Consider the following 27,624-nt stretch of genomic DNA (forward strand, 5'->3'; position numbering starts at 1 on the left):
TTCGAAAAAAGTGGCCTTTTTTCAAAAAAAACTTCCCCTGCATCTAGACTGCTGCTGCGTTCTTTTGAAAGTAAATGTCTTTTTTTGACCGCGGAAAATCTCTTTTTACGAGGAAGGATGCCTTTTTTCGAAAGTTCTCTTTTGAAAAAAGGCGCTATGTAATGCAAACTGTGCTTTTTCGAACGAGATCATCCGGACTGCCCGGGTGCTCTTTCGAAAAAGCGGCTTGCTTGTTTGAAAGTAGTGGTTGTAGTCTAGACATTCTTTTTCAAAAGGGGCTTTTTCGAAAGATACTTTTGAAAAAGCCTCTTTCGAAAGAGGCTTGCAGTCTAGATGTAGCCGAAGGGTACTCATACCACTGGTTGAGAAACACTGGGTTATGCCACTCAGCCCTGTGTAACGCAGAGCTCACCACTAAAAGTGTTTCCACACATGCAGAAAGCAAGAGGTCCCATGGTGTCCGGAGGGGTGGGAGGGGGGGCAGAGGCTGGGAAGTACCTGCAGTTCTGGGTATAGGTGAGAGCTGACTGAGTGCATCCCACCTGCTCGACTGTGGAAGCCGGAATGTCTCAGCCAGCTGTTGGGAACAGAGGAAACTCTGCAGGCATCTGGGTGCGCAGTCTGGGGAAGCGCCTCCCAGCGGAAAGTAGGGAAGATCAGGACGAGAGAGGTTGCTCCCACTGGTGGAAGGGGCTGGGTGGGGGTGGCTCACAACCTGTCTGATGTTCTTCATTTCCTTAATAGCAGTGGAAGCATTTCATGGGCAATTGGCGCTCAGCATTAGCGCGGCGGTAATGAGCGGCGAGAGACCGCGGCAGGTAACGGCTCTTTGTGGGGCTTCTGTGTTTTGTTTCGTTGTGAATTTTAATTCTGGAGGGAAGGTGCTGGAGAGATGAGCTTGGAGACCAAACTCTCTGCAGATCGGCAGCGCGGGGAAGGCCTCCTGGAGGGCGAGGTGGAAGGCGACACGTCATCGCTAGCAGCAGGTAAAGATCAGCCTGCTCTAGATCAGACATGCTGCCTTACCGGTGAAAAGGCCTGCACCCTCCCCCCCCCCCAAGGGGGCCAGCTAGTCCCTCTGACCTGGATATGGAGCCCAAGAGATGGACACTCCGTGTTCCATTCCCTGGCCCCGTGAGCCCAGAGGGTTCCCCCCTGCATTGATTGTACCTGCATCCCTGGTGTTAGCCCCGGTGCCATCACTGGGAACTCCAGACCACCCACAGGGAGCAGAGTGTGACGGCATACACCCCCAGGGTCAGGACGTACACCCAGAACAGCAGTCTGTCCAGCCGGTAGCACAGCCTGAGCCACTGGACTTCCAGCTGGCTGGCCCCTTCCAGTGCACGGAGCTGGGAGCCAATCCAGAGGAGCTCTGCCAGGATCTTCTCCATTGTGGCCTTCTGGGACATCATCGCCTTCCGAGGCTCCTCTCCGGTCCCTTCCGCCTTTTCCCCAGGCCACGAGCAGCCTGCAATGACAGCAAAGCATGTTCCACCAGGCTGCAGTTCAGATGTGCCCGGGGTGCCCAGAAAACCCAGCCTGGCCTGTACCTGCACTGTCGCCAGTGGCTTGCAGCCTGGGAGCCTGGGCGCTCTCTCCAGGGATGCCTCCGTCTACGGCACTGCCCACCCTGCATCTGGAGAAGAGCTTTTCCCGCACAGGGTCTTCCCCCAGATGAAGGAACTTTACCAGCAGGATGGACTTGGACAGGCTGAGAACCAAGAGGGCCATGCAGACTGTGAAGAACACGCCTGAGGCGACGAGGGAAGAGAAAGGGACGTTACTGAGTGGGACACGAAACTGCAATACCTGAAACCGTCTCCCGCGGGGTGTCTCCACTGCAGACATGGGGCGGGGGCGCCTGAACGTGTAGCTAGACCCAAGCGAGGTTTGATCTAGCTCGGGCACAGCTAACTCAAGGAGCAACAGTCGGGGAACCATGGTGGCAGCGTGGGCTGGCCACTCAAGCATGGACTTAGAGTCATTTGTTTGTGTGGGGCTACTCTGCTGCCGCAGCTTCCCAGCTCGGTCGGAGCTAGCGCGGGTACGTCCTCACATGGTGCGACCACCGCTCCCGGTTATAGTGCGGCTGCGTGCTGAAGCTCTGCCCGCCCTGGGGCTTTGATGTGTTTTCAAGCAGTGTCACCAAGGTTTGCATCCACTGGGTTTAAAAAAAAAATCACTGCCCTTCGTAACCTACATCAACCTGGCTCTGACTCGCACAGTGCTTGAGAAATACACATCCAGCCCACGCTGGGCTGGAAATGTGAGACACCCAGGGTGAGGGCGGTAGCCCCAGCGGCTGAGCGGCTAGCAGAGCCAGGCAGGATAATGGTGGTGGTAGGGTTTGCAGTGCATGCAGGGGATCTGCAGCACTGTTCTTTCCCCAGAGGTCTGTTGCCCGAGGATGTGCTCGTCAAATCAGGGTGTGCCCTAATGCAGAGTACTGGCACCAATGACGGCTGCTCAAGACAGGCCCTGCTAGGTCAGAATAAGGCTCCTACTCAGCAGGGGAGAGCTGGAGGAACGTCACTCAACACTTCCCTGCAAGGAGAGTGAATAGATCCCGGGAGTGTCTCCCTAGAGCAGCTGTTTTAATAGTGCCCAAGTCTGCCCATTTTAAACCTCATCTGGAGTCTGAGTAGGAGAAACTCGTGGCTCTTCCTCATCTCTGACCTCTGGTGTTTGCAGATGAACAGCCTCACGTGTTCCCATAGAAGAGAGTCCCAACCGTCACGGCCCTGGCCGGACCCAGCTCACCAATCAGGGGAGTGCTGGCTGCGGTGACCGGCAGCTGGTCTGACATGTTGACTTTGAAGACCGTATAGCCAACCAGCACGCTGGTCTTGAAGGTTATCCTGGTGCCGCAGTTGGGTGGCAGGAAGAAGCTGGCCAGGTCAATGAGCATCAGGAACAGGCTGGGGATCAGCAAACTGACCACATAGAGCAGGGGTCGCCTTCGGATAACAACCTAGAGCGGAGAAGAGAAGTCAGTGCTAATTCTAGGCCTGGCCTGAAAACAACGGGGTGCGGGATTTTTAGCGTCTTTGAAGATGCGGTGCTGGGGAGGCTATTCTGTGGATGCAGGGTGGAGCAGGGGTGGGGGAATGTTACTGTGCCAGAGAGAGACATGGCCAAACCTTTTGTGAATTCCCAACCAGCTTGAATTTTCTCCTCGCACACCCGGAAGGTTTTGGAGGCTGGCAAAAGCTTTGGGGAGGCTTGTTCACATCTCTCTCCATGTGGTCCCGTTGCCTCTGGGCTTTGCAGATTCAGACAGACGTTGGAATAAAGAGTAGTTGCTTTTGCCATGTTTGTGACTCAGTAATGATGCTAACCCTCCTTGCCATTCATCCTGGGTACAGCTGTGCAAACCTTCCTGCTGCAAAGCCAGTAGCCTGGAGAATTCATCTAGTCTGGGCTTCAAATGCGGAAGCACAATCAGCTGTGCCATGCAACAATGTTTGGGGTCCTGTGAGCTTTTAATGAAAACCCAAAGCCATACATTTTACTGTCTCTCTCTCCCACTAGGCATGACATTTTTGAGACTCCATTTCACGGCTTTGTAACTGGGTCCTTCGTGAGTTTTCTAGGGGGTGGAGTGGTAAGTTCTGGGTCCAGTGATCATCTACAAATCTATCCACATGGGCTTGGTTTGAGTCGTGCCATCGCCATGATGGATCTGAAATTTTTTTAATCAAACCCCACCGGTCTCAAAGCAGATGATGAGAAAACAATTTCCACAAGAAACTGCTGCAAGACAGAGAAGCGTTTTTAGTAGGGCTATCAAGCGATTAAAAAAATTAATCGCCATTAATTGCGTGCACTGCCCCTTTTAAATGCTGCGGCACTTCAAAAGGGCAGGACAAGCGAAGCCGGGGATCAGCTGGAGTGCCCAGCTGATCCCTGGCTCCATGTTGCGCTGCCCCTTTGAAGTGCCAGACCGGCACATCAAAGGGGCAGCACTGCATGGAGCCTGGGGTCAGCAGAGGACTCCAGCTGATCCCGGGCTCCTAATGCACTGCCCCTTTGAAGCACTGGAGCAGCGCTTCAAAGGGGCAGAGCAGCATTAATGCCTGCGATTAACATGTTAACAAAATTAACGTGTTAATCCGTCCCTGCGTTGATTGCAGGCGTTAACGCACATCAATTGACAGTCCTAGTTTTAGTGAGAATCGTTTCCGCTCAGAATGTCAAACTGAGATGCAGAGGTGAGGAAATTAGGCCGGGTAACCTGTTCCTTCTTTCCACTCGTGAGAGTCCGTGTCTTGAGCAGCACCAATGCAATTGCCCCTGTCTGGCCAGTGGTGCCATGTGCCTCAACGTGGTGCTCTTGAAGAGCAAAGTGTTGGCCCTGTGTGGCATGCTGCCATGTGAGATCTCACCCTTCTTGGCAGGGGGAAGGAGAAGCAGGCGCCTTGCAGGAGTTCCATGGGAGAAGCATCTGTAACTGGCTGGGTCCTGCACCCAGGTTCACGTGCGGCACAATACAACCAGCTTCTCCCAACTTCACTGCCCTGGCTCTGATAGCCAGACACCAGGGCAGACGTAGCTAGTCCATGGAGCTCCCAGCCAGACATGGGATTCCCTGTGGCTGCATTCTGTGTCTTAAGAGCCGGATGGTGCCTAGACCCCCCGTTCTTCCCACTGAGCTAGCAGGCGTCCACAGAGGGTCGCCTCCTCTTGGCTAGGCAGGTAGGGCGGGCACTGAGTGGACCTCAGCTGGAGTCACTCTGCAAATCTTACACCAGCCAAACCCCATCCTCTCTAACAGGCGACAGAAGTTGATGCCTTTAAATTCTCCAGTACCGGGAGGAAAGCACTTTCGTTTCAGTCGTGTTCTCCATTAGACACCCTTCAGGTGTTAGCAATATTATGCCACAATTTCATTATCCATTAACGCCAGGTAATAATAAGTACACAAAGGTATTTGCAGCCCATTGCTGGTAATGAAGAAGATCAATCTCATTCCGAGCATGTACAGCCGCCGCACATTGGAGATGGAATATTACCCAGGGTTAGGCATGAATTGTCTCCGTGATAGCAGACCCCACCGGCACTTAATTTTGCATGACTGTCTTTATGGCGCCGGCAGAGATTGACACCCAGACACAGGTTTGCCGCTAAGTTTGGTACGTCCTCCCTCCCCCACCACACACGCCTCAGCCGCACAGGCTGCGATTTCTCTTGCAGATGGGAAAGTTGCAATGTTCTCTTGCCTGGGCTTCTGCGGCAGTCAGGTGACACTGGCCCAAAATCTGGTCCAGTCATGCAGGGCTGACTTGTGATGTTTTCCAGCTCAGCACGCAGGCTCAATGCCCAGAGGCCCCCTTGGTGAGTGACTTGGGGGCACGGCTCCCTTGGTTTGCCCTTGGGGGAATGGGAGGGCACTACCGACCTGCCAGTGCAATACACCCCATCAACCCCCAGCTTCCTACAGCACATCCCTGAGTCTGTCACTCTCTAGTCCACTTACTTTCCTGCTGTCCAGGACCCTGGTGTTTGTCTGCCACCCCCAGGGCTCAGAGGAATGGGTCCCAGGCTCAGCACTGGCATACTGGTCGTGACAAGCATCTGCATGTGGGGTCCTCCAGCTGAAAGCAGCCCCGGCGCCAAACATGGCCTGAGGCCTGCATTGTACCCGGCATGTCCCAGGGGCAAGTGCCAAGGGAGCACCTACATTCGGCTGGGGCCGAACAGCGTCTATACTGTAGGTACAGGGGCAGGAAAGAAGGCAGCTCCAGTGAGGACTGCTTACATCATACAGCAGGTAGGCAAGTAATTCGGTCACTTAAGAACAGGTGCCTGAGCTCTAGTGCAACGTAACATTCAGCCCCAGGGCAGGCACTGGATTTCCAAGGCAAACACACTCCAAAGTCTCCTCTCTGCACCAATCTGAGCCACCAGAAAGGCTCCAGCTGCCACTGCTGCTCAAGGCAGTACCGGGTGCGCCTGCGAATGGCTTTTTGCAGAAATGCAAACAGATGAAACCTCTTCCTTTCCCCATGGAACACTGCCAGTTTTTCAACCACAGCTCGGAACCAGACACTTGAAACACTTTAGGGTTCGGATTAAAACCCAGAAATCTTGTTCCTGGAAGGGGGCTGGGTTTTATAGACATCTTGAACATGGTAATAGAAAACACGGGAAAATTCAGCTACGCGTTTGAAAAAGCCACTTCCCGTCAATTTTCTTGTTCACGAAAAAGGAGGCCCTTTTCCCTAGCACAGGTTGGGTTCTCCCTCGACTGGCGGGCCGTTCTTATGAAGCACTGACCAGCCAGGTAAGGGTTCTGAGTGTGCATTAAAGTTAGCCCTAGTGGGCCTGATCGGAGGGACACGTGGGTAAATTGCAAATGACTGCACTGAAATCTGGTAAAATATTCTGCATCTTGGCCCTGCACTCAGTCACTGTTCCCGGGTTCCTTTGTGCCAGGTCTCAGAAACCACCCGGTTTGTGCTTGGCTCTGGGGTATGAAAGGCAGGGGGAGGGACTGAGCGTATGGTGATTAGCAAGGGGGCCTATTGGAACCTGGTGGGGGCTGGGCAGCAGTCCATGAGACCCCAGCTGTCTGATAAGCCTCCGGTTTCCTGAAGCCCCGACTGTGGAATTTCCAGCTTCCACCGAACGGGTGCGTATTTCAGCTGCGAGCCAGATCCGCAGCTCACCCTTCGTACTTTTCCCTTTAAATGCGCTTCATTATTCGCACCGGCATTAATAATGTTTGCAGGCTGCTAGCTTTAAAATTAATGAGGTGTTTAACTCTTAGTCAAGAAGCTCATCAAAACAGCAACACATTTTCGTCCTCCAGCACGCGGTGTGGACAAATTAGCTGCTTCCCCTCCACCCTCCAGCCTTCTCCAGTGAGGAGACGGGAGCCACTGGCTGTCTCCTAAATGCTGCTGCTTGGAATGTAGATGCTGCATCACACGGGAAACAGATGGACAGCAAGTGTCCATGCTGGTGTGACGGGGACAGAGGGAGGAGACCACCGGCTGCAGCCCGGTTCAGTGTCAGCGCTGGCTGATCCGTCCTGCGCTACACGCTGACCGCCTTCGCAGCTGGCACCCTAAATCCCTGTGTGCAGGCGTGATGCTCTGCAGGCCAGGCAGTGGGGTCTGCAGGCTCCTAGGCTACTGTTGGGTTCATGATGCCACTCAAGCGCTCTGGCAAAAGCAGGGAGCAGCATATGGCTTCAAATACCCCGGCAGTCCTGCCCATGGAGGTCCTACCCGGAGGAACCTATTGAGTGTCCTCTCTTGCCCAAGTACAGGGCCATCCTTATCCATATGTAGAATATGCAGCTGTGTAGGGCACCAGAAAATTTGGGGCACCACTGGGTCCTAACGCCCACCCTTCCGCCTCTTCTCAGCCCCGTTCTGTGGCTCTGCTTCCTCCAGAGAGCCAGTTCATTTAAAAATGAAGAGCCTGCCAGACCTAGGAGCAGAACACAGACCCTGCGACAGCGCCATTCAAGTGGTACTGAAGCCATTTAACAGGCATAGGCCAACCCCAGGTCTATACGGTTAGTGTTGGTCTACAGGACCTTAGTTTAAAATTTGCTTTAAAACTGTTTCATTAGTGTGTGGGGTGAAGATTATAAAACCACATCTCTACAAAAATCACCATCCCCTCCAACTGCCATTGGGCAGAAGGGCACCGGTTTAATAGTACTGCTTCATAGTACCACGTAGGGTCCCAGAAATCCTATGGGTGGCTCTGCTCAAGCACACTGTTTAAGGTGTAGGGCAGGGGTACTCAACTTTGGAAGTCCCTGGGGGCCAAAATGATACTCACAGCACATGCCAAGGGCCGCAACTTAAGTGTGGTTGCATGTACATGCAAATATACATGCAAATAGCTTCTTTCACGCTTATGGGCATGAATACAAAGCACTTCCCACAATGCCCTGGTACTCTCGGTACCTCTTCACTGGGGGCTAGAAACGATGATGCCCTGCATCTGTCTGTTCCACTTAGGCCTCCCCACCCTGCCCAATGGGAGAAGACCAATTGGGGTTGATCTCCAAGAGCCCTTCTCTTGGGTCGGATCATGTGGTAACCAACCGGGGATGTTCCCAGCATGCAGCTGGTGGTGCCTCTCTTGTCTACCTCATCCTCAATGCAGGTACTGGGGTATTTTACAGCATAACCCCCTGGTGTCTCCCTTGCTCCTGCCCTCATCTGCGTTTACCCTCTGCGTGGTAGCCGCCCACTTCCCAGTGGTGGTGAGAACGTGCGGCACAGCGAAGCCCATGTGCTCATGATGGACTCCAAGACTCCGAGGCCCAGCGCAAATCGTTCAGAGGAAGCAAATCGAAGGAGGGGAGATGGAAGGTGCCAAGAGGAAAGATTAGAGGCAAAGGAGAAATAGCGGAAACCTACATTAAACTGAATCTGGGCGAAACGTCCCGTCTCCGTGTGCAGGACCCAGGGATGTGAGGGCACTGACAGCAGCTCCCACTCGCCGTCCTCCAGGAACAGGGTCTGGTCGTTCTGAATGTCCTCGCGGCTTCTCCAGAAGGCGAGGTCCACGTCCTCCACTGAGAATGACACGAGCAAAGGGCTGGCAGTCAGGGACAGGGAGGGCCTGGGAACAGAGAATGTTCTCACCCCATTTCCTGCACAAGCTGCTAGTGGTCGCTGGGCTGAGGAAGAAGCTTCGCTGGCCTCCTCGAGGGTCCCAGCAAATGGCGCAAGCCCCATCCACGCAGGGATTGCTGTGCAGAATGAACACGACTTGGACTAACTGGATCCCTAGCAGACCCCTCCCCTCTCAACTCACTTTTCCACCCCACCGGGCTGCAGGATCTTGACTGTGGCCACTGCGGTGGGTCTCTTCTCAGCCAGGCTGGTCTTTTATTGCTAGGGGAGCCCGAGCAGAGGCAACGTCCAGCATGACATGGAGCTGGCTGCCCTGCTAGTACAAGAGCAAAGCAGCATTGGGGACCTACGGGTGCAATCCATAGGGCACCTCCCTGGGCAATGCTGAGCTACGTCCTGTAACCCAGGCTAGTCGTGTTGCTCTTCCCACTCCCCAGCTGTGCTTCCCAGGAAAATAACCCTCACTGTCCATAGGAGGCTGGCTGGCTCTTGCGTGTGGGAGCCAGTCCTTGCACATGCTCCTTTGCTCGGCCGAGGCCTGGCCTGCCCACCTGTGTGCAGGATACTGCTGAAGGTCAGGCTGCAGTTCTGGGCATCGAAGGGAAAGGCGTACGTCTCCAAATGGCACGCGGACACCACCTGCACGGGCTTGTGGTTCTTGATCAACCCAGCAGCATTCAGGTAAACGTAGGGGAGATCGGGAGACCTGTTGACATCCACCCTGGGCAGGAGAGGTAGGTGTGTCGCACAGGGACGGGGGCAGGAGACACGAGGCCTTTGTTACGTAGGTACAGACAGCGAGGCATTGACGCTTGAAGAATAGTGGCCAAGACTTTCCAAAGTGGCCAGTGATTTGTGTGGCCTCCCTGAGAGGCCTGCTTGCTGGGGGTTGGACGGGGAGGTGCTGAACACTTTCTAAAAATCAGGTCTCTTCAGAGCACCTTAGGTAGGGGCCCCCAAAATGTTCCTTTTCAAAAACGTGGACCAACGTCCGCATCTGTGCATTGCTCCCGCCTCCACCCTCCCATAAAGCACTCTGCAAACTACTCCCACAGTGTCGCAGCAGGGGAACCAGGGACTCCGGCTTGCATGGTTGGGGTGGAGCTGATCTTTGGCTAAGACCCTGTGAGGACATGGAAAATGCTAAGGGCTTTTTTATTGTGGACAGCGCCAAAAGCCGAGTTGAACTACTTTGACTTCAGCTACACAATTAACGTAGCTGAAATTGTGTATTTTAATTCAACTTCATCCCATAGTGCAGATGTACCCTCAATGAGCAGGAACGCAAGTGTCTGAACTCTCATGTGATACTACAGGTGTAAGGATGGTCCAATGACCAGGGGCTTAGTAAAATCCCTAGGTTCAAATCCCTGCTCCATCTGGATGACCTTAGTAACATTACTTAGTCTCTCTGCCCCTCAGTTTCCCATCTGTTGAATGGACATAATAGCAGTGCCCTGCCTTGTTACCATGGATACTGCGAGGATGAAGCCATCCAGCTACTGTTGTGGGGACCAGGGATGTATCTGGCGAAGAATACCTGTGGCACTCAATTTACAAGGCTCAGAAGGAGGAAGTGCCAGGCTGCAGAAAGGCTAAATGCCTTACACCTGAGACTATTAATCCAGTGCCTGCCAAGCTTTCAGACAGCGAGTCCAGAGCCATCAGAAACAAGCAGCGGTCTGTTCTTTCACATGGAGGTTTTTGGTCTTGCTGTGGGCAGCGGCACGGCTTGCACTGATCAGCCAAAAAGAAACCCGGAACCCACCCCAACCTATTGGAGTGCAGTAAAACTCCGACTCGGTCCAAACTCACAATTCATTGATGATGATATCCGGAGACCAGATGGTGCTGAGTGGCAGGGAAATCTCCCTGATACCGTCATAGAGGCTGGAATTCCAGGTAAGATATTCATCCTTCCAGGTCTGTGGGAGGGAGAATGGAGAGCGTGATTCCCCAGGTGGTTTCCCATATTGTGACTTGGCAGGGTGGGTTAATGGAGGTGCCTTGGTGAATCTTGAACCATTTGGTTTCATGATTTAGGGGACGGTTGGTCCAGAGAATATCCCTATATTGGGAATGTGATCATTGCTTGATCACCTGAGCTAATGGCCAAGAAAGAGAGGCTCAGGCTAGCAAGCGAATCCTACTTTGCTTTCTCCGGGATAGAATTTTATAGGTGTGTAGAGTGGATATTGTCATCGGAACGTGGCCGTTTTGCCTGTTGCCAGGATCTGTACAATCAGCCACTTTCCTCCGCTCTACCATCCCCATCTTATTCGTGGCTCAGAAAATGCATTTCTTAGAGCCTGCATTCTCTGAGAACTGCCTGTGTCCAGAGGGGATTCAAATGTGAAAAGAACATCCCTTCCTCTCCCCCTTTCCTCTCCCCCCGCTTTTTATTCATTTCAGGGTCAACAATTTTGTGCTGCCTTTGGGTGAAGGTGCACTCTGCACTGATCATTACAATATTAACTGAGTCAGAAAGCAAACAATGTATAGTAAATGCTATAGGGCAATTAAGTTCTCTATCTGCTTTAACATCACATGTAGTTGGAACAGGAAGTATTCACTTACCTGCCGAAACCAAATGCTTGTTGTTAGCTTTTGATTCTGTGTATCCTGTAGGGGGGTGAAATAAAATCAAATGTTTAATGAACTACACAACTGACTTAATGAATGGTAAAGAGACAAGCCAACTTAAAAATCACACTGCTCTCAAAACAAGCAGGCTCTGCTGTTCCTGTTGGTATTACACATAACATCTAAGGTTGCTCTACATGAAAGAAATTAGCTAAATATTATCCATTATTTCTTTAGTGTAGTGTTTGGTACATTCGTCCCATAGAGAGTCATTGGGGTTTTACACTGAAATCCATTAGGTGCTTTTGAAAAATCTCTCCCACTCTTTGTATATTCTCAGTTTCAAAAATGTCCCCTCTATAATCAGGTAGATCCTGCAATTACCTGCTCCCAGCTGTAATATCTGCTACAGAGGAGAGTCACATTGGCTTTTCCAGGACTACTCACTGTTGTAAGTGATGTGCCTGGTAGCAGCAGTTTGCAAGAATGGGACTTGAGCGAGTGAGCGTCTCCTGTGCTTTGTGTGGGGCTTTCATGCAGTAACATGGGATCGAAGCGCATTGATGAGATAGGAAAATAGCATGAGCCCTGTGTATACAAATTTGTGTACATTTTGTAAACACCTTTCTTTGGGATTCAGCTGTGCTCCCGTGACTCTTACCTGTTGCTTTTGTTGTGTGAAGAGCTAAAGATACAACAGCAAGTGTGCTTGTAAAACCACCAGACCAGCCAATCAGGGAAGACTTTCAACTCATTTATTTGATCATTTCAGAGGGGTAGTTTTCTATGTTAGTTTTCTAAGTTTTTTCATTCATTTGAAACTGACAAGATTTCAATGTGATGGCATCCCTTTACATTTCTCTTTGATAAAACCAGGCAATGTAGAAGGATCCTGAAGTCTGTTTGGCCATCACCTGGCCTCGTGCCTGCCTTCAGCTCCCATTTGTGATTTCTCTGACAGTGCAATCCTCACTGCAGTAAATTATCTTTGATAAAACAGCACTTTGGCTGCACTTGACACTCTAAATGAATCATCAGTTGCTCTTGCACCCTAATTAGTTACTGTGCCATTAATCAGGCAGCTAAGCATAATACCATATTCTCAGCAAATTCAGGGCTAAAAATATGAAGCTGAGTTTGTATTTAATCAGAATAGTCATAATTTTTCAGAAGGTGTTGCCTCAGCTGCTGCTGTGTTACATCTTTGTCTGTGTGGATTTTCCTGCATAAAACAGAACGTGTGACCTCAAACTAGGTGTATTTTTATGGCATATAGAAATTGCCTGCCTTTGGAATCATTCAACATATTTTCTTTTTCCTCTTTGGCTCTTGTTTGTACTGTGGTAGAATCCTGAGACCTCTAAATATACGCTTAAAGCTTGGGAATGTGAGCAGTGATGCTGCATTACTCGCAGATATGTAACTGTAGGATCGATGCTGTATTAATTCTTGAGGAAAAAAAGTTTTCTCGAACGACAAGTATCTCAGGATGAAGCAGAAGCACAAGTTGTAGAAAGAAGGCTCCTGTGGAATACAGGGTAGGAAACTTCTCCCAAAATAGATTTGGAATAAAGAAACTAGTTGTTAAGGAAGTGTGACTCCCATCTTGGTGGAATGAGAGAAGATGCGGACTGGGAGCTTGGAATTTGTATATTCGTGCCATTTGGAAAGGGGATCAAGCTTTTCCTGGAAAAGGTGGTGTAGGAAATCACTGGAGACAAATAAAGGAATGGCAACACACCTTCCAGAATCCCTGGATCATCACACAAGCAATTGCATTGAGAAGAAACAAGCGTGGCCTAGTCCAGTGTTTCTCAACCAGTGGTACGAGTACCCTTGGGGTACTCGAGAGAAGTCTGGGGGGTACATCAGAACAACTGTAATTTGGAGAAAACTGAATTTTTGTTTTAAGTTTTACAGCTCTATTATTTTTGTTCTTTTACACCCACAAATTTCATCGCCCGCCCGGCTACGATTAAGTTGTTTACACAGATGTGTTGAAATGGTAGAAAAAAATGTGTGTGTCTGAAAACTGTAGGTACTGGGGGTATGTATCATTTATTTATTTTTTTTAAAGAGGATACTTGATTTTAAAAAAAGATTGAGAAACACTGGCCTATTCAAACACCTTTGCATGGAATACAAATGACCTCTTTCCCCCTTTAAGGGGAGACGTGCTTCAATATCCCAGACAGGACTTGGTGCACACATGCAAAATTAAAAAATGATGTATCAGACAAGCTCCCTTTTGTTTGGCCACTTCCCTAAGCTCCTTTGTAACGGCTCAATACCCAATATGTCCTGTTCTGGAGGCTCTCATTTGCCTGCCTAAGTAATGATCTAACAGGTTTTTTCCCATACACATCTATGATCCCATGAACATTCATGAGCTGTAAAAGGTGAATTCCAGCATAGACAACCTTCACCTAGGGGAGAGCAGGCTGCCGTTTCGTTCACCTGATCGAGTTGCCGCTTATGGTTTACAATGCTAGACTTGTGCAGAATAGATGCCAGGCCAGTTCCAGATTTGGACAAGAGAGGGACTCGGCTAAAGTTTGTCAGTTCCGCCGAGTGGACAGCAAAGAGACCGGCCCCCTACAATTGACTTGACTTGAAGATATTGATTTTTGTTGCAGAGAATGACTTTTAATGCACTTTCAACTAGTGTTCCCTATAAGCTGGACGCTTGTTGAGATTCAAATGCCTCCCAGCTGATTAGCGGAGCATTCCCAGCTAGGTTTTCTGTTTGTATGGGTGGTGCACATTCACACATGGCTTGGTGCACATAAATTATTCCATGCAGAGATGGAAAATATCTTCACATGGATGGAAAAGATTAGAGGGAACACTGCCTTCGATCCTCATAAATCCTTTGATTACATCTTAAACCAAAATGATCAAACTGCAGGATCATAGGCCTACCAACTGTGAAGCATCTGGATCACCCCAGCATCTGGATTTGCGGGTTCACTCCTTCCAGCTCCCCCACTAATGCATATAGTCCTTGAGCATGCCTTCATGGGGTTCAGCAATGGTGCCATCAGCACTGTGTCTCTTCCCTTTTTTTTTTTTCTCACCGAAAAAAGCTGTTTGTTGACAGCTATCCTGCACTTCCTGCTAGATTTCCTCCCTTGGCCCACAGAGATCCCAGTCTTGGAGGAGCCAGGGGTGAGAGAGGAGGAGAAAAGATGTCTGAGGCTAAAACTTGAATCTTTTTTGTCAAGTGAAACAAGAAGTTTCTCAATGCCAGCTGGCTGGCGTAATTGGTTCGCTTGTGGTATTATTCATGGCTCTTCCCTCTTTCTTTTTCAGCTACCTTCCATCTTGCTTGTTAAAAGCGAAGGATATTTTGGAGAATTGGAATTCATTAGTCTTCCTAACAGAGGGAGACTACTTAGACTTAAATTGGTGGTTAGCAAATATACAGATAATTCCCACACATGCTTATTTATTGTCTCCAGTTCGGCAGACTATAGAAACAGATGCCTCAGCGTCTGTCTGGGAGGCTCTAGTCAATGGAGTGGAATACAAAGGTATCTGGGATTCGGAATTGACGAAACTCAATATAAACAAATTGGAACTCTTCTCCATTGATGAGATTATCTCCCTAATCAGGTTTCCCCAAGGTACTCATAATAACTTGATATTCTCAGACAAGACTAGTCTTTTATGGACAGGAAACAGGAGGCAAAAGATCACAATAGAAGTCAGAGGCAGTGATGAAAATAGGGTGAGAGCGCGTCACACAAAACAATGGTTGCTGAACAGTTTGTCTATTAGTACATGCACCTGCTGGAGTCTCTACTACATCAAGTCCTTTAAAGCCTACAGCTTCTTGATGACACTAGCTCTGAAGCCAAGTCTCTGATTAGATTTATCTGAGAGCACGAACATGCATTTGTTACAGCCAAGAAAGCAGAGAATACCCTGGCTCTTTGTACTACTGCACTCCTGGTCTGGTAGAATCACTTCGCCCAAACCCCACGAGCTGGCATCTAACGGGGTGAAGATGATGAATTCAGAATGTGAAAGCTTTGCCTGCATACTCTGTAATTCACCACTTCCTACTGTGTACCAAAGATTAGGAGGGTCTGGTTACAGTTAAAATAGCTTTAAAAGCAAAGCCCTGCTAGAGCTTCCGATAGAGCCTCTTTCTTTTAGTTACTGTCACCCCAAAAGGCATTTTCCAGCTCTGCTATGTCCCATTTTCTCCTTGTGCAGTGACGAGGGGAGGTAAAAGGCAGGAGGATGTGCTACGCCCCTCTAGAAAAGAAGAGGCCCTCACTCCCTTTATTTACACCCAAACTTCAGATCTTTACGTGCTCTGAAATGCAATCTCACTAATTAAATAGCTGCGATATTAGAGGCAATTACAGTGTGTAGTTATTTGTTAATTCATGTAGCATATTTCATATAATTAATACTGTGCCTCACTCCCCGCCTATGCTAATACACTTGCCTGCTCCTCAAATACATTTCAGCAGCTCCCAGAATATCTAAGCAGCTCAGGTTATCTGAGGAGGCAGTTTGATTGGCACAGGCCTTCTGACTGTGCTGCCAAAATGAAAATTCATATTTTAATATACCCTGATGTGTGCTATTAAGAACATTTTGGTTCATTAAAAAGGAAAAAATTCTGTGAGTCTAATTTAAATCTCACTGGCTATTTTTGTTGTCTCTTTTTTTTACTGCTTGTGTTTCCTTCATGTTGGACGGTGTCATTGACTTGCTCAGTTCACTTTACTTAAAGTCAAGTTTCTTTCAAGGCTATTGCAGAAAATTGCCATAGCTGGAACAACATTATTCCCAATGGACCACCCATACGCATTCCACAGTGGCTGCAGCTATTTCCCTTGTGCTATGCTTCTGAAATAGCGGGGGGGAGGGGGAGAAGCGTGGTACGTTGTGAATGTTGAGTTTGATTCCTGCAATGATATTAATAGTACCCTTGGAATATCTACACTTAAGATCAGTAGACCCTGTGATTATAGAACCACAGAACACTAGAACCAGGAGGGACCTTGCGGGGTCATCAAGTCCAGTCCCCTGCCCTCATGGCAGGACCAAATACTGTCTAGACCATCCCTGACAGGTGTCTGTCCAACCTGCTCTTCAATATCTCCAGTGATGGAGAGTCCACAACCTCCTTAGGCAATTTATTCCAGTGCTTAATCACCCTGACAGGTAGGAAGTTTTTCCTAAACCTCCCTTGCTGCAATTTAAGCTCATTGCTATTTGTCCTGTCCTCGGAGGCCAAGGAGAACAATGTTTCTCCCTCTTCCTTGTGACACCCTTTTAGATACTTGAAAACTGCTCCCGTGTCCCCTCTCAGACTTCTCTTGAGACTTTTGTGTCATATCCCAGTAACAGACAAACATTGGGCTTCTCTGACCTGATCTGGCAGCAGCTGTTTCTTAAACGAAAAGGCATGGAGAGTCTGTTGCTCTCTCCCTCTAGCACTGTGACGTGTAACACACTCAGCACATAGGGGCCAGAAGCATTTTGTCCATTCTTTGCTGCTCCTTCCAAATTTCCTGGCACTTGGAGCTTAAGTTTCTGACCTCTCCCCAATCTGTATCTGTTTATATCATTTTCTGGAATCCCAATTGTCTCCAAAAGCACCTAACCCCTTAGGCCAATGTTCGTTACATGGTGGTCACGTCTGCTCTGAGCTCTTTGTGAAAATGTCACTTCCTGGTTCTCTGTACTTAGCAAAACATTATTTGAATGTGGGTTTCCAAAACTAAAAAGGGGAAGTTTTAAACCTGGGATTTGCAACATAGCTTAAAAGAGCTAACACCCAAGTGATAAATCCCATTCAACTGAGATGCTGGACTCTTTTAGGTTATTTGGTAAATCCCAGGTCTCAGTCTCTCAAAACTGTGCTAACTGAAACTGATCAAAATAGAAGATTTACAAAAGTCTGTATTTGTCTGTCTGTCCAACCTTTAGCAAAACAATCTATTGCTAAAAATATGTCTTCCTTGCACTGAGTCAAAGGATTATTTCTACGTTTTATCAGCCTGAATTCAATTGACCATGCTGCTTTTAAAAATTTCTTTCTAGCATTTTGAGATTCCAGGAACTCTGATTTAAAAGGAGCAAGGTGGAAGGAGCAAAGTGGTTTGTCAATAAACACACAGCTCCTTCTGCAGAAAAGCAGCACGTGCAGCCCCTGACATCCATTCAACTCCAGTCTCCACCCAGCGGATGCTACTGTATTATGAACAGCAGGACGCTAGTTGTAAATAAGCTTGAGGTTCTGTTTACCACATCCAGCACTGCATGGACAAAGAGATCAAGGTAAACGGTCGTGGCCTTTGACCAGTTCCTGACAGGTCTCACTCCTTTGTTGTAATTCAGCAACAGGTGCCTGGTCAGACGGTGCAAAGTAGCATTTCTGGGCCGTTGGGGATCTCTGGTTGAGCTTCCTGAAAAACAAATGAATTTGCGTAATTAGACATGGCCAGCGGAAGAGGAAAAGTGGTTAGCTCTTGCTGTTGTTGCTGAGGCTGGGTTTATTTTTGTACGGGCTGAATCACTGCGAATGGAGTTGGGGCAGAGATGGGAATTTCCTGCAATATGCGTAGAAGAACCTGGTTGAATTTGCTGGTGTCGTACTTTAGGTCGGGAGGGCATGTAACCTTTGTAGGGGGAGATGTGATAGAAGGGAGGCCTGGGGAGTCAAAAAAAACTATGCTGGAAATATACCGGACCAACATGGGACGATGCGTGGAAAGTGGATTTCCTGGGGAATCTCTAAAGAGAGTTTAATGCAAGCTCTGATTATGCAAAAACCCGGCCCCTCCAAGCTTGGGGGGGGGGCATGTTCTTCTACTGACATGATCTAGAACACCAAGCTCTGAGGCCCAAAATGTACAAAGCAATAGGCTGCTCTGCCAAGTTTGTGTTCTGGCTCTGGCTCTGGCTCTAAAATGGATGAATTTGTGACCCCAGGGAAAATCCAATGCTGAGCTTGAACTTCTCGTGTTACACTGTTCGTAGCCCTCAGACAAAAAGTGATGCTGAGGTGCTGGCCTGCTTAGGCATCCTAACTTGCTGGGGAATAGCCGAGTGTGAAGCAGAAAGATGTGATGCCTTAAGACCCCAGTTTGGAGGAAGTGCGAGATGTGTCTTTGCCCAATAAAGATGACAACTGAGAGCCAGAAACCTTTGAATGGGTGCCCTCCAGGGACCACCGAGAGGGGCAATACAGGTGCAGTTACTCTGAACCTGATACAGGGATAACAAAGCACTTTACATATAGGCCTTTGATTTGCATCTAGCATCGGGCTGGTAGTTGCCAAAAGTCCTTGGCTCCTGAGGATTGTTTGGCGGCCTTTCTGAAAGGAATGGGTGGCTTGAAGTTCTCAGTGTACAAAAAGTACCCCGTTCAAACAGTGCAGTGACGGGCAGAGAGAGGCACCCGACAAACGGATCTCTCCCGTGCAAGTCCCTTTTGCTCCACTCTGGAGCACATGGGGCAGAGAGCGTCTGGATCTGTCTGTGCTCTCCCTGCTCTGTGGATGCTTGGAGAGAGCCAGTCTCGGGATGAGGCTGATACTGTTCACAGGCACTACGTTCACATTTTTCATTTTTACTTTTGGGTAATCGATTGGTTTCTTGTTAATGACGTTTCCTTCCATGGTCAGTGGGTCTCATTCAAGATTTAGACAAGGAAGCTTCCTGTGAACTCGAATTTAGTGAACCCAGGAAACAATCTGATTTGGAAGCTCATGAGATTGTCTGTCTGATCTTTCCTCCTTCCCTCCTAACCCACACCCCTCAGATGCACTAACCCGAAAAGCCAAATCCATGTCTGCATAGTAAAAACGGGGTGGGGAATCCAGCTTGTCCTGCAACAGGGCTCCATGGTCCTTGAGCTGTACGGGTGGAGGGGAGGGAGAAATGAAGACCAGCAATTGTATGTGACAGATTTCTGAGTGCTCCCTCTGAAATGCAAAACGATAGTTTGCTCACAAGCTCCGGCAGGCCTTGGGGAGCGCAACCTCATTGGGCTGAAACAAATTGCCCAGGCACGTGAATGAAATCTAATCTGCAGTGTCCCATGCGCGCCGTCGCCTGAGCACTCGGTGCTTCTGATGGCGGTTTTGATGAGCTGCTGAAGGTCTGAGAGATCCAACAGGAAACTGTAAATGAGATCTCTCTTCCCGGCACGCCAGGCCTGCTCATGCCCATTCCTTTAGGAAGCATGTGGTGCCGCTAGCCGCCAGAGGCGGCAATTTCTATGATTTATCAATGTCATGGAGAACAAAATGCTAACGACTCTACTGTCGGTGCCCTGGCCTGGGCCGAGAAGGAGTCACCTTCGATCTCATCAGCGCTGCGAGCCAAACGAGCGTTTCATTCTCCCGCAGCAGCCTCGCCTGTTCAGTGCCCCGGGAAGGCCTCCCCCTCGGCACCGTTTTCATTTGAATCAGAGCAGTGCCTAAGATCCCAGCTGAGACCCCTTCACGCTTCCTGCCAGCTCAGCTAGGGGATCGGTCTATTACAGGCCTGCACAACATACAGCCTGCAGGCCGCATGCGGCCTGAAGGGGCTCGCTGTGTGGCCCATGACGACTTTCGGAAACAACTTTCGCTCTTCTCCACCTCCCTCCTCTCTTCCGCTCTCCTCGACTCCCCTTTTGAATGCGGCGCTCTCTTGTGCCGGCGCCTCTCCCCCTGACATCAGGGATGTATGCACGTTCTGGCCCCGCCCTACGTCCGCGTGCGGCCCCGCCCCCGCTTCTGGCTCCAGTCCCAGGACTTGGCCCCCCTGCACGCCGCTCAGCTGGGCGGCTGCTTGTACGGCGCAGACCGCTGTCAGAATGCCATGCTCCCCGTGCAGCACGGGGGTCGGCGCTGTTGGAGTGCGGGGCGGGCCGCCCCATCACAGCTCGCCAGCTGGTAAAATCTACGCCCCGTCGATATTATAACTTGGATCAGAGTTATTTCTTCTCTTTGTGTGTGAGTGTGAGTCTTTGCCTTGTGTGTGAATTTATTCAACAAAATCTTGACACGCCTGGTTTGGTTTGTTTTTTTGATTGACAACAATGTTTAGCCCGCGTGTTCGGTATTTTTTGGGAGAGCATCTGGCAACCCTACTTGCAGCCCGCAGCTGTTTTCTTTGGAGTAATATGGCCCTCGCCGCTTTCCGAGTTGTGCAGGTACTATTGGCTTGGGGGCGAGGGGACAACTCCTGCCTGAGCCTTCCCTGTGTTCACTAAATAAGCACAGCTGCCTGAGCAGGGACCCCACTTTTTGGTTAAGTCAGCACTAGCATTCGGACCCTGGAGATCAATTTGCACCAATTTGTTACCTGCCGTGAACTGGGATCCTTTCTTGAGAGGCCAGCAGATCCTGTGACGGAAGCAGCACATTCCCCAAGATGGCCTGGGTCATAGTGGGCCAGATTCTCAGCTGCCATAGCTCTACTGCAATCAACAGGGCTTTGCCAGGGGTGAGTCAGGTAAGCGTCTGATCCAGCCCATTTCAATGGCGTTCTTCTTGAGCATTCTCCCTTTCCTTGCCTTCGCTCCTGTCCAGCTGGACACAGCTCTCTGCAGTGCCCTTCTAAGTGTTTGCTATTGGACAGTGGCATGAGACGGAGCCTCTGCTGCAGGAGCTGCTATTGCTTCATATGTGAGCCTGGAGAATAAGATAACCCCAGGGGCTGAGTTCTTCCAGCTGGAGTCACTGTCATCAGCCACCCCGCCTGGAGGAGGGAGCATAGAGTGCAAGACCAGCGTAGACTTGTCCATCGAATCCAGCATCCAGATTCCAACAATGGCCAGCACCAGATGCTTCCAAGGAAGGAATGGGTTTGATAGATGTAAAATCATCTGTACCCCCATAAAAGTCCCATCCTTATCCCTAATAATTATGTATTAGATAAAAACCTCATGTGTTGGGCTTTATTCTCCCAATCAACACTCTTTTTTGTTAGCCTAGTATAAGCAATTCTGACTTGGCATTCTTGTTATCCACAGAATAGTCCAATTTCTCTTTGAATCTTGCCCCCTTCTTTGCTTTTAAGGCATCATGAGGCAGTGAGTTCCACAGTCTAATTTCACAGCAAGCGGGGGTAAATATGATCTTTTATCCATTTCAAAGCAGGGAATGCAACTCCAGGATTCACACCCCCTGGTTAATCTTTCTAACCCAGTGGTCCCCAACGCGGTGCCCGTGGGTGCCATGGCGCCCGCTGGGGCATTTATGTGTGCCCACCAAGTGCTCAGGGCCAGCCCCGCTCCGGGCACATGGCGAATGCACGGTGCCAGTCCTGGGCACACAGCACCAGCCCCGCATGCATGGGTGGCCCCGCTCCTGGACGCGCGGCTATGGGGGCCACCGGCCACGGGTGCATGGCGAATGTGCGGCCCCGTGGCTATGGGGGGCGCCGGCCCGGGGCGCACGGCGAATGTGCGGCCCTGGGTGCAGGGTGAATGTGCGGCCCTGCGCCTGGACACATGGCACATGGGGGGTGCTGGCCCCAGGCGTGCAGCAAATTGGTGGCCCCACCCCCAGATGCACGGTGTATGGGGTCATCGCCCCTGAGCACGCAGCGCATGCACAGCCCTGCCCCCGGGCACGCGATTGGCCCCGCCCCTGGGTAACCGGCAGCTCCAAAAGTTTGGAGACCACTGTTCTAACCACTCAGAAGGTCAGGCTGCTTTCTGAGATATATAAATTGCAAAATAATTGCGTTTTGGTTCTGAAAGCAAATTGGCCAGAGCAGGATTAATTACAGCAGAGAGAGATTAAGAATGTAAGTGACCATTAATTAACACGACATTATTCCTCTGAGAGCTAATGTGACATTCACATGAGCATTAGACCAATCCCAAATCAGCACTGTCTCAACGGACACAGAAAGAATCCACCAAGAGCAGCTCAGCCAGGGTTTTCTCTGGGACTTCTCACGGCATAGGAGTATAATGCAATAATCTATGCTATTTATCACCATTAGGAACATTTTGGACCATTGAGGGTGGGGAGATGCTTGTGAATGGAAACAGACTGGAAATTAGCCTCTTTTCTATTCCGTCTTCCACTTCTGGATACTGTCGTTAACCACTCTGGTCTGTGTCTGTCTCAGGCTCTGTGACCCAGATCAGAAGATATTGAGGCTCCTAACTTGCATTGCAGTGAATGTGGCATTGCTTGGAGTTGCACACAACGTTCAAGGGGAGGCTAATTCCAATGTGACGCCGCATGCTGGAGGGAAGAAGCAAAGATTCTGATGGAGCAGGGAGGCAGCTGAGCCCTCTCCTACAGATCAGGATCATTCCTGTAAGGGGCACAAGGAAATCACATGCCTAACTCTCATGGATTCCCTGGCCAAAGAGGCAGATTGATAAAGGCACTTATATGCCCAACGCCAATTCATTTCAATTGGTTTAGCAGGAGGGCTAAACACCTGGGCTACCTCTACACTGGCATGATTTCCCGGAAATGCTTTTAACGGAAAAGTTTTCCGTTAAAAGCACTTTTGGAAAAGCACGTCTAGATTGGCAGGATGCTTTTCTGGAAAAGCACTTTTTGCGGAAAAGCGTCCGTGGCCAATCTAGACGCTGTTTTCCGCAAAAAAGCCCCAATCGCCATTTTCGCGATCGGGGCTTTTTTGCGGAAAACAGAACGATGCTGTCTACACTGGCCCTTTCAGGAAAAAGTCTTTCGCCCAAATGGGAGCAGCATAGTTTTTCCGGAAAAGCACTGATGATTTTACATTAGATCGTCAGTGCTTTTCTGGAAATTCAAGCGGCCAGTGTAGACAGCTGGAAAGTTTTTCCAGAAAATCAGATGATTTTCCGCAAAAACTTGCCAGTGTAGACACAGCCCTGGTTTTTACAATCTGGTCCAAAGTCCTCAGCACTCTGCAAAACGGAACTTGTCAGGAATCAGGGAGCATTCAGTGCTTGCACTCCATATGAATTTGGGGGATGACACATGCACTCCTTTTTCATTGCCCTTAGATCAGCTCTCTCTGAACCACTGTGCAGTAGGTGTAGTCTGTCTGCCTGGGATGGGATTTCCATGAAATTACAGTTCCTGTCTGCATGAATCCTCCCACAAGTTCATCTGATTTAGTGAGGACAGTGCATGCCGCAGGTCTTGTCACATAATTTCACAACCACGATGATCAGCCGCTGGAAACACTTGGATGCTGCCAAAACTCCCAACTAACACACACACACTGCACACCCCAGGAGCAGAAGCGCTACTGAAATACAAGACCTACTCCGACACCAGCTGCCAACGCGCTGTCCCTGTCCAGACAGATTGTTCTGGTTTTCAGGTGACCCCTGGTAAAAAAATCAGGAAGGAGGAGATCTCCATTTGTACTGGTGAGAGACACAGTCTGATACATGCAGTCAAATGCAAGGAATTATCTGTAGATCTCTGCCGCTGAAGGGAGGAAACTGAGCCAACTCCTCTTCTGCCACAGAGACAGCAAAGTCACGTCCTTGCAAAACTCTTCCAGTCTGTGCCTACGCTGCATCTTCTCTATCCTATAGGCCAGCACTTCTCCCTGCAACATGCTAACTTCTGGCTTCATAGAGCATTGAGACACCTGGGTTTGAGTCTGATCTCTGCCCTGCTTTCACTGTGTAACCTGGGACAAGTCACTTCATCGCTTTTGGGCCTCAGTTTCCCCCTTGTAAAATGGATCTAGCTATACTTGTACCTCTCCATCTGCCTGTCAATATCATGCCGATAGCTATATTATCTGACATCGTGAGGCATTTGTAAAGCACCTTGAGATTTTCTGAGGGGTGGTTATTATCTGGTGTGTTCACAGCGGCATGTGTTTTTCGTGGTCCTCTCTCTAATGTGACCTGTGCAGTGTATAACTTGTAAGCTCAAAGGGAATCTGCACAACAACATCAGAAGGCATAATCCCCCTGCAGATTCCAGGGGGGAAGTTCTACTCGATGGAGTGAATGACAGCACAAAAAATGATCAATTGTAGGATGCTGGCATTGAGTCACGATTCTAAGATTCTGCATCCACTCATCACCCTTGAGACAATGCATGAAGGTGACACCACTGGCCTGCATTCCAACCCCACGTTTGGAAACGTTATAGACTGAAACTGAAGTGAGTCCCATTTGCAGCCTTGCACAGAGGTGGGATTCTGGACCCATCGGTATCTCTCACCTTAGCAAAGCCGCCCATTCAGATTTTAGTTTTATTAAAATAACATTAAACTCCGACCTTATTTACAAGGAGAACTGAAAAACCTTTTGAGCATAGGTTTGGCTCAATTTGGTGGGAGACTGATGATAAAATAATAAAAAGCCCTGGGGACTTTTCAGAGACATGAATGCCAGTGAGAGCGAGAGGTCTGTTCCCCTGAATTGTAACATGGTGTGGTGGCGCGTTGGGATTCCCCTCGATCCTGCACCCCCATAGCAGCAAGAACAGACTCCACCAGCCAATAGAATAGTGAAGGTTTATTGCTTCTCCAGGATACAGCACAGCACGGACATGATGTGGTTACAGGAGTCAGGGCCAGGATGCCTCAGACCCCCTTGAGATGGGGTGCCGGGCCCCTTAGATTCCTAGCCCCCTCCTTAGTCTGTCTCCTTCATGGTTCCAGCCCAAGACTCCCCTTCCCCCAACACTCCTTTCCTTAGTTCCCTTGCTGCCCTCAACCGGTCTGACCGGTTGGGTCTTTGTCTCTGTGACCTAGGCAGCCCACCTGCTGGGCACTGCTCACAGACAGAGGCCAGTAGGGGTCGCCCACAGCCCACAGCATTGCAACCAGCAAGGAACTGACACTACATCACAACATGTGGATGAATCAATGGGAATCACACATCACAATGCAGGGGGACACCGGGTTACAGAGCAAACAGCACCCCCACTACGTCACACACGGCCCATGCAAACCTCCCAGCCTGAAAAACTGCTGAGGAACTTTACATAGAAAAAGTCTCAGCGGGGCAGCTGGGTTAATCTGTAACTGTACAAACAACTAGTAGTCCTGTGGCACCTCAGAGACTAACAAATGATTTAGGTTATGAGCTTTCATGGGTAAAACTCACTTCACCAGATGAGTCAGTCGTTACATAGAAAATGAGCCACTAACTCACTCCTTTTTTAACCCTTTCTTTTCTCTGTTACGTGCTGGAGATAGTCGCGGCTATGTGCGTCTGCAGTATGAGGCTTCTGTGCATCGGTACCACGCACGTCCTAGTGCGCTGTAGACCTCTGAGACTTTGATGGCTTACCCCTTGAAAGCACTGTCACTTTCTAGACTCGTAGTCAGAGGAATGCTTGCAAAGATCCTGTTCATCTTAATTATATCACAAAATTAGACCCATCAGAGAGGAGCAGCACCATGGGGTCACCTATTCAATGCGTCCCTTCAGGGGTAGCACAAGATGGCCCCTGTAGTATGAATTCTAGTCAGTTATAAAAAGAGAGTACATAGTGTGTGGGTATACATACAGTAACATTATATATATAATACAAAATCATATGCAGCGTTTGCAGGCATGGGTTACATCACATATCTTATCAAATAAACTTACCTGAGGCTAAGAGGTTAAGAAGAAAGAGGGACATGAACACAGCCGCCATCTCATCATCTGCAACATCTGGCTTTGTCCAGCACTCCCACCATCTGAAGCTTTTGAAAGTGAAAAGTAACCGTGTCTCTCTACCAGGCACCGTTCCTCACTAGAATGGCATTCTGTCTAAAATATCCAACGGGGGCCGAGGTGAATGGAACGGTTACCTGGACATTTCTGGGCTCTCCTCTAGCTCTGAAATACCCCAGCCCCTACTGATCTGGAATTGGATTATAGGCAGCGTTTTAATTTCATTGACATTCTAGCGCTAAGTGAATAATGGAATCCAAGGCTAGTCCCCAGGAGAGGAAATACCATGCTAATATGATTTCCTTTAGTGCTCTTACCTGAGGCTGTGCCTGTCGCTGACTTACAGCATGCTAATTCCATTAATAATTGAGGCCCAAATAGCTGCTTTAAATCAGACTTGTGCGGCAGCGTCTTCAGCATTTGACAATAGTTACTGCACTCTTGAATTACCCTGGATAATGGAAACCCGCTATTGTTTAATGAAGAACAATCGCTAACAGTGCAGGGGGAAAAATCCTGTCTGCTTTTTGTCTTTCCTGACTCTCTTTAATTAAAAGATGTATTGCACTGTGATTAATGGAAGCGCTTGGGTAGGGGTTTGTTTGGCACATTTCAGAAAGGGAATGAGACGCTCCCTGACAGCAGGATGATTTCAAAGGCTGTTCAGGCCCCTTCCAAACTGGCATCTACAAATAAAAGGGGGAGCTTAAGTGGCATGAATGCACTTGCTCTGTCTCTGGCTTTATGGTAGAAATGGGCCCCCTGGATCCAAACACCTTTCACGTTGCAGCTTAGGCCTGTGGCTGGTTGTTATGCTGCGGGTTAAAACAAGGAAAGGGTGCTATCTAGGCAGCTGCGATGTCGTTGGGGACGGTGTCGACCCAAGCAGAAGTAGAGCTTCTATCCTGGCGGTGGCGTTTTCTCTGGATAGTGGGAGACGTATCCAGTGCTGGTTTTTATCCCCTAAGGCCACCAGTGCCCTGGCAGAATGTCCCCTTTCTCCCTGTTCTCTGGGGACTGTGCATGTATCAGTCTGGCAGATCGGAGGAATCCAAGTGACCTTTCCTCTTGTTTGGTAACATGTCCTGCTGCCCCGTAGCCAGGAGCGAAGGGGGGACAGGGCGTCTCCATAAAGGTAGACATGGGAAAGGTCTCCCCAAGGGACAGTGTCTGAAAAGTCACCAGGGTGGCGACTCCGACAGGACTGAAGAGTCTGCTCCATTGCTGTCTGTTCAGACACACCAGCCTCTCCCCCTTTCTCCACTCCTCCTCTTCAGAATCCCCAAAGAATCACAGGCTCAGAGCATCAACGGTATCGTTGTCCAGCTCCCACTCGCTCCATCTGGCGTGCTGACTGTCACCAGGCAAAGGTGAGAGTGAGTGCGTCTGAGATGACCCACTTGAAGGGATGCGTGCAAAATTCCTGTGCACAGAAACCTTCTCAAGGTCCATCTACCCTGCGGTAAGAGACCCGTGGCATGGCAGTAGCAGGTCTGGGTCGGCTGACTTGGGCTTGCAGGGACTTGGGCTGCTGAGCTATAAAAAGGTGGTGTAGACGTTTGGGCTCTCAAACCTGCGGGGGACAGGGAAAGGGAGTCTGAGCCCATTCTCCAGCTTGAGTGCAAACATCTACAATAACGAGAAGTCCCGTGGCATCTTACAGACCAGTGTTTCTCAACCAGTGGTATGAGTACCCTTAAGGGTACTGGAGAGAAGTCTGGGGAGTGTGTCAACATAACTGAAATTTGGAGAAAACTTAATTTTTGTTTTAAGTTTTACAGCGCTTTATTATATTTGTACTTTTTACACCCCAAAATTTCATCA

At 49.4% G+C, this 27,624-nt stretch overlaps 1 protein-coding gene across 1 annotated transcript; it reads right to left on the reverse strand.

The window, feature by feature from the left end:
• Window positions 1–1,199: 1,199 nt before the first annotated feature.
• Window positions 1,200–26,220, reverse strand: HTR3B (5-hydroxytryptamine receptor 3B). The gene is made up of 9 exons (XM_075909712.1): window positions 26,118–26,220; window positions 17,460–17,620; window positions 11,184–11,228; window positions 10,422–10,531; window positions 9,158–9,327; window positions 8,388–8,545; window positions 2,764–2,974; window positions 1,554–1,754; window positions 1,200–1,471 (listed from the first exon to the last, which is right to left on the reverse strand). The coding sequence occupies exons 1-9, from the start codon at window positions 26,218–26,220 to the stop codon at window positions 1,200–1,202; spliced, it is 1,431 nt and encodes a 476-aa protein (XP_075765827.1).
• Between the last annotated feature and the right edge of the window lie 1,404 nt (window positions 26,221–27,624).

The sequence above is a fragment of the Pelodiscus sinensis genome, chromosome 26 (genome assembly GCF_049634645.1).
Source record: "Pelodiscus sinensis isolate JC-2024 chromosome 26, ASM4963464v1, whole genome shotgun sequence".
NCBI lineage: Eukaryota > Metazoa > Chordata > Testudines > Trionychidae > Pelodiscus > Pelodiscus sinensis.